General features: G+C 44.4%; 1 protein-coding gene across 1 annotated transcript; it reads right to left on the minus strand.

The window, feature by feature from the left end:
• Nucleotides 1-5,303: 5,303 nt before the first annotated feature.
• LOC117241158 lies at nt 5,304-5,804 on the minus strand. Its single transcript, XM_033507138.1, has one exon. The coding sequence runs from the start codon at nt 5,802-5,804 to the stop codon at nt 5,304-5,306; it is 501 nt and encodes a 166-aa protein (XP_033363029.1).
• Between the last annotated feature and the right edge of the window lie 1,097 nt (nt 5,805-6,901).

The following is a 6,901-nucleotide window of genomic DNA, read 5'->3' on the forward strand; positions in this document are numbered from 1 at the left end:
ATTTGTTTTCGCACGAAGAATCAGTCCACTCATTGTTACCGTCACCATCTCTACCGTAATCAATATTACTCGAATAAATTCTATATCTTGATTGGAAAATCACATATTTTAACGAACTTCCTTATTTTTTGTTTTTTATGACTTTAATTGGCAATTTCCATAATGTTCTATAACTTGACAATAGACTGATAATATTTCAGGATATATATACATACATCATGTTTTTGAGGATTCTGTAGTAAAATAATTATAGGAAAAATAAACTATTTAAGAAAAAATTACCACCTTCGAGTAATAAATTATAGAAGATTACCAATGTAATTTAAAACTTAAAAATAATCTATTACACGTAACAAAGAAAAAGATTTCTTCGCAAACGGTAACTCGAAAATTACTACTTGGGTTAAGAATTCATTTTCAAGGTTCTACAAGCACGAGTATCTTATGGATATGAGATTTTCAGTGTACATTTTAATAACCATATTTCATATTGCATGCTGCGGTCCAAGAAAAATCCGCAGTTAATATTCTACTAATCCCTGCTGCTTTTAAAGGCCATAAGTAGTCGTCCGTAAGGTTTAAAAGATTTCGAGTAGATTTGTATTACGTATTTTATCTTCTAATTTTTAAAGAGAGGGTCGTGTTTAATTAATTGAAACTGACGAAACTGTAATGGGACATTATTATCAAATATTAAACGTGGTTCCATTGGGTACTTTTATGGTCTTTGCGAGATATATATGCATTATACGTTGCTATTAGCAACGCGTAGCGATGAACGATGGAGAGCAGTACCTTCGTTATCTCGTCTCGGTTGTGTACATATCAGTAATGCACAGTACTCGTACTAAATATCTTACAAATTCCACACAGATTTTCAGATTAGTTTCGAATAATACCAACACGACCATGATAGTCACAGTACGGTATTAAATAGTGCCACTATGCATAATACACTCCTAAAATGTTTCTACAAATATATTTGTCCGAATATTTTTGTCAGCTACTATATCCTAGCCACGATTTATTAAACAATATATAGATTTAAAAAAGAATATATAACGACATTACTTGTTTAGGCTAGATTGGTTTAACTTGTATAGTTTTAATAACTGTGTAAGATCAAACAAGAACTTATCGTTAGTTTGGCGAGATTTGATTACACGAAGCAATATAATTGCTTTGAAACTCAGGACAGAAAACAATGTCAACCGGTAGACGCGTTTGTCTGGTGAACGTGTAACGCGTGAATAATAGATAGCGACAATCACGCGAACGCTAGTTACAGCTGACTTGGCTTACATTGTAGCATGCAAACTAGAGTATACGAGCCGTAAGCGCTATTGAAAGTTCAAAGGCCGACTAGTGAGCTTCATCCTATCTCATTTTTTAATCAGGCGATGGATCGACGAATCGTATTGATTTCGAGGATTATTATAGTTCTGTGGGAATTTTAAAGCGTGGTTTGTCTAATCTAGTCTCGTTAGCTACAGATTCTTTGGCGAGCAGCCTGAAACTTGATCCAGTTTCGAGAAAATGAAAAATTCGTTTCTTCTCTTTGCTTCCCTGTTCCCTCTTTCCTCCTTTTTCCCTTTTTACATCGCGTTAAGACCCGTTAAATAATATTGACTGCCGTGGACGCTGGCTGAGACGTGCACTTTATAACTAGCTTTAAAATCACTGACGTCGATGAGGACAAAGGTAAGTTAGAGGGTCATTTATCTGAGCTGGTGTTATTCGACCTGAACTCTGCAGCTTTTCAGAGCTTCTTTCGTTTTTCTTTTAAGAGCAGAGATGTTAACTGGTCTTTTGTTACGTGTAAGAAATATGTACTAAAGCTTATTTAGCACCAATTGGTTGCTCAAAGTCGAGATATACATACCTATATTATATTAATACGTTACAGAAGATTACGCGTTAGTTAGCTTATGAGAATTTATAGTGTGTCACAGATCACAAAAGCAGAATGACTACTTTTTCATAAACGATATATGTATATGAATTGAAAGTTTAACTATTGCGCCACATACTTCTCTCGATAAACGTCGTCGAGTGCATATTGTTAAAGAATATTAGCCATTTGGATTAAATAGTTTCGAAGATACTAATGCTTCTGTGAAGTTTTTGCAGGCTGTTAATTTTTTATTGAGATACTACAAATTTTGAATAACTTCGATTAGAAATAAAAATCACATTACATTAACGCGTAGAATGTAACGTAACGTAGATAATGTAAATATAAATTATATTACAAGGAAATAATACGGGTAAGTAATGTGAAACATTCTGGTTAAAATTGCATCCTTTGAAGGCTAGGACACACAATACTTACGAAGTAGATTAAGTACCAAATGGGGTACTTAAGAAAATTCATGTTGTCATTGTTTAATAAACATCTTTAGCTAATAGCTTTCTGCAAAAGCTGGTTTAAGTTATGCTAGCTTATTCCTTATTAATTGTAATTATATTGTTCGTATCTCCTAGAGGATTAACAATCCATTTTTATAATGGATAATAAAAGTAAATTCCTATTAGGTTGTCCCAAGTTTCTTTCGTTTTATAAAGAAATGACAGATGCACAACATATTTTGTTTTATGTTATTCTATATTATTTTACATTAAATTGGAAAAAGGTGGATCACACGTAATTCAATAAAATAATATAAAACGAAAAATGTTGTACATCTATTACTTTCTTATAAAACGAAAGAAACTTTTGGAACAACCTAATATTTCTCTACTACGACGCTTTTACAGTGCTAAAATATTTGATAAAAATGTTAAGAAATTCTAATATTGATTTAAGCGTACCGATTTATCTGCTCTTCATATTTAATCAAACAGAAATTGTTAATTATGATTTCCACTTAAAAGCGGATTGCATATTATGAGGATAAATTATCAAATTCATCTCTAATATAGACATTAGAGAATCATTCATAGCCGCAATCCTGTTTACCGCTAACATTCCTGGTACTCAATAATTCATTAGGTGACTGCTTTAGCCGCACAGAATACACCTACAAATAATTAATCGCGATTAATATTCCATCGACTTTTGAAAATCCCTCATGTGATCTATTTCATGCGATAAGAATACGTATAAATTGAGATTGCGATCGACCATCCTCAGTCGGATAAATCGAGTGATTCAAATTATAACACAAAAAAAAGTTAAAACTAGTTACATTATCCTTTTCAATTTTTATGTATTATTTGGCGGAAGAAACTTTGGTAATTGGTAAGTAAAGTTCACCTCCTTAATGTTAATGATTTTAATATGTTATTAAGCTCAAAGTTCTAAGGAATTTTCTATATATATATATATATATATATACATATACATAACTGTATGCGTATATGTATAATATACGTATAACAACGAAAGTTCAGCTCTCAAGTGTACGCAAAACTTTTATGTTCATTTTACGCTATACCAGTATGTTTCATGAATTTGTTTGCTAGGGTGGACGCCGACGCGTGAGGCACCGTCCAGTATCCCCTAATGATTCTGATGGCGGTCACTCTGTGCAGCCTTCTTAGGAGCAGGATGCTGCGACGGCTTGCCATCAGGTCGTCCGCCCATACTGGGGCCCCGTACATCACTCGTGACCGAACGCCGCCCTCGTAGAGTCGGCGCACCGCGTCTCCGGCCCCGCCGATGTTCGGTAGTAGGCCGCACAGGGCATTGGCAGCCGCTGACACCTTCGGGATCAGTGAGTCGAAGTGCGGCTCGAACGTCCACTGGCTGTCGATGGTGAGTCCCAGATACTTCATCTGTGACCCCATCCGAACGGTTTTACCTGCCATGTCTATGCATAGGCCGGGCGGTGGTGTCCCTCGCCTCTTCCTGTCAAAGAACCAGGTGGCCTCCGACTTCGCAGGGGAGACTCTCAGGCCCAGTTCGTTCACGGCACGGATCGCACAGGCCGTTGCGATTCCGCCAATGCGCAGCGTCGCGTGCCAGCCACGACCCTCGACCAGGATTAGGGTGTCGTCCGCATAGCATACTATGGCCGCGCCTGGGGGTAGTGGGCATCGTAGTACCTCGTCGTACGCAACGTTCCATAGCATGGGGCCCAGCACCGAGCCCTGCGGGACGCCACGCTCGACGGATCGCTTTTCCTCTCCTTCCCTACTGGCGTAACACACCCACCTGTCGTCGAGGTAGGCCCGGATCAATCGGACGAGGTAGTTGGGAACCTCGAAGTGCTCCAGGGCCGTCACTATCCTGTCCCATGGCATGGTGTTGAACGCGTTGACGATGTCCAGGGAAATCACCAGCGCCACGCCTTTCCGGGAGACCATGTCCTCCGCAATCGCTCGTACGCGTCTGACCGCGTCAATCGTCGAGCGCCCCTTCCGGAAGCCGTACTGGCTTTCGTGCAAACCTGGCACTTGGCCCGCTATATGTCGTTCCAAGCGGGCGGCGACTACCCTCTCGAGTAGTTTGCCGACCTCGTCCAGTAGGCATATCGGCCGGTACGCTGACGGCGAGGTCGTCGGTCGGCCCTCCTTATGGAGCAGGACCAGCCTCGCTGTCCGCCACGCCCGGGGGTAGACTCCCTCCCTCAGGCATCTTGTGAAGAGGTGCCGAAGTCTGGGGGCCATGACCCCCATCACTTCCCCCCAGATCCGGCCAGGGATTCCGTCCGGGCCCGGTGCCACGTTGCGGGCGGTCATTCTTCTGGTTGCCTCCCATATCTCCTCCTCTGTGACTTCCCAGTCGTCCCTCCATTCCAGCGGTCGTGTCGTTTCCCGTGGCCGTTCCGCCGCTCTGTTTTCTTGTGGGGGAAAGAGCGTTCCGGTGATCCGCGTCAGCAGTGCAGGTTCTATTTCCGCCGTTATCAGGCGGCCCTTCGCGCGCAGTTTCCGTGTCACCGTCCTGTATGGCCTCCCCCATGGGTCCGACTCGACTGTCTCAACCAGTTCGGACCAGGCACGGTCCTTCGCTTTTTTAATTTCCCTCTGTAGCGAGCGCCGTTGCGCGCGGCACGTCCGGTAGCGCAAGGAGACTTCTTCTTCGTCGCGTCGTCGCCAGCGGCGGGCCCTTAGGTACTGTCTTCGGGCCCGGCCACATCTCGTCCTCAGTTCCGCGATGCCGGGGTTCCACCAGTAAACTGCTCTGCTTCGCACCGTGCCTGGTGTGGCTCGTGGCATGGATGCGTCGCAGATTGCTGTCATGGCTTGGCGGAGGTTCTCGGCCTCCTCTTCCACGTCTGCTTCGGTCGTCGTTGTCGAGGCCTCCCAGCTCCAAGCTGTTGCTATAGCAGCCGTCCGGAGTAGGTCTTCGTTCCTCTCCTTTATTTTCCATCTGGGTGGTGGGCGCGCGTGCCTAGCACTAGCAGAAGACCAAGTCCCGCGGCCCAGTTTGATAGCGTGCGGCCGCGCGCGTTGGTCCTGGCGTTCCCCCATTCCGTGGAGTGCGCGTTGAAGTCTCCCAGGACGAGCACTTGTCGGGGGAGTCGTCGCCTGACGCAGTCGCCAACTCCGTCCAGGAATTCTTCGAACGCTGCCCGTCCGCTGTTGGGTGACACGTACACCCCCACCACCATCATCCCTGCCCACTCGACCGCGGCGTACCCGTTGCCCCGTTCCAGCAGGGCTCCGTGGGCAAACGCCCCGGGCGTTGATGTCCAGGTGACGGCAACCATTCCGTCCGTGTCTCCGACCCACTCCGGGCCATCCAGAACTCTGTATGGTTCCGCCACCACCGCCAGGGCGACCGTGCTCTCCCGGATGGTTTGGTGGAGCAGGTCTTGTGCTCGCCTTGACCTTCCCAGGTTAGTCTGGAGGATGCGCATTCTCAGTTCCTTGGTGGCCTTTCCTTGTTCGTGGCTTCCTCCGTGCCTACCTCCTTGTTCGCGGGCTTAGGGTCGCTTTGCGGCGGGGAGCCTTTCTCGCTGCCTCTTGCAGCCGTGGATCCGCGGGCGGCTCCTTTCGTTCCCTTCTTCGAGGGGGCGCAGGCCGGTCCCCCCATCCTGTGCACCGACGGTGTTCCAAGCGCCTCGCAGAGCAGGCATTTCGGGCTCGCAGTAGTGCATGCTCTCGCCTGGTGCCCTGGTTCGCCGCGTTAGGTTCAATCAGGTTAGTCCCACGCGAAATTGATCCAACCATGCGAAAACGAGTGTATTCTGATTTCTGTCGCAGATACTTCTGGCTAGTGCAGTACCTACACGGTGGTTGTTGAAATAGCCGCTTCTCATCTATTTTCCGCAGCACGGACATCATCCTTTGATCCCTTACGACTAACGAAGTTTTCGAAGATGTACGGCAGTTTGAGATACTACTTGAAAATGATCATGATTGCGGTCTGTGTGCCGTCTGCTCTTCTTTTTGTCCTTCCGTTAAAGACTGGTAAGTTCATACTGATTAATTATGCCATCGAAACCATATATAATGACTACAAAAATGCCGCTAATATAATATTCCTTCTTTCTTTACGTTACAAATTATAGGCTTAAAATGTATGAAATGTAACTTTGAAACGACACTAATTTTTTACGCACGATAAACCTCCACGACTTAGGTATGTAAAGATGATAAACGTATATTAATTCTATTAATTTGGTAATAATAAACCAACTTTCTGAGAAGTTCTGTAAATTTCGTTTCTGTTGTATCAAGAGAATAATGGAATATTCCACTTAGATCGTATACTTCTTGTATGTACGTACAAAATTTTCCGGCTAATCTAAAACACTTCATAAGATAGAGAGCTTCTGGAAATTCGGACACAGAGAGTGCATAAAATACAAGATTGTTAGGGAAGTGATACATTTACACTGTACATGAGAGTGTGTGTGTAAGGGCCAGAGGGCGTCAAGGCTTAGTGGAGACAAAAGACTGTTGCCAGATGTTAGCAGAATCTAGGATAGTCGGTTGGCGACCAGCGTGCGTG

The sequence above is a fragment of the Bombus vosnesenskii genome, unplaced genomic scaffold, assembly GCF_011952255.1.
Source record: "Bombus vosnesenskii isolate JDL3184/JDL3185 unplaced genomic scaffold, Bvos_JDL3184-5_v1.1 scf7180000015327, whole genome shotgun sequence".
Lineage (NCBI taxonomy): Eukaryota > Metazoa > Arthropoda > Insecta > Hymenoptera > Apidae > Bombus > Bombus vosnesenskii.

Excerpts from the sequence above, each read along its gene's own strand:
- LOC117241158 (XM_033507138.1), bottom strand. The coding sequence starts at position 5,804 with ATGCGCATCCTCCAGACTAACCTGGGAAGGTCAAGGCGAGCACAAGAC.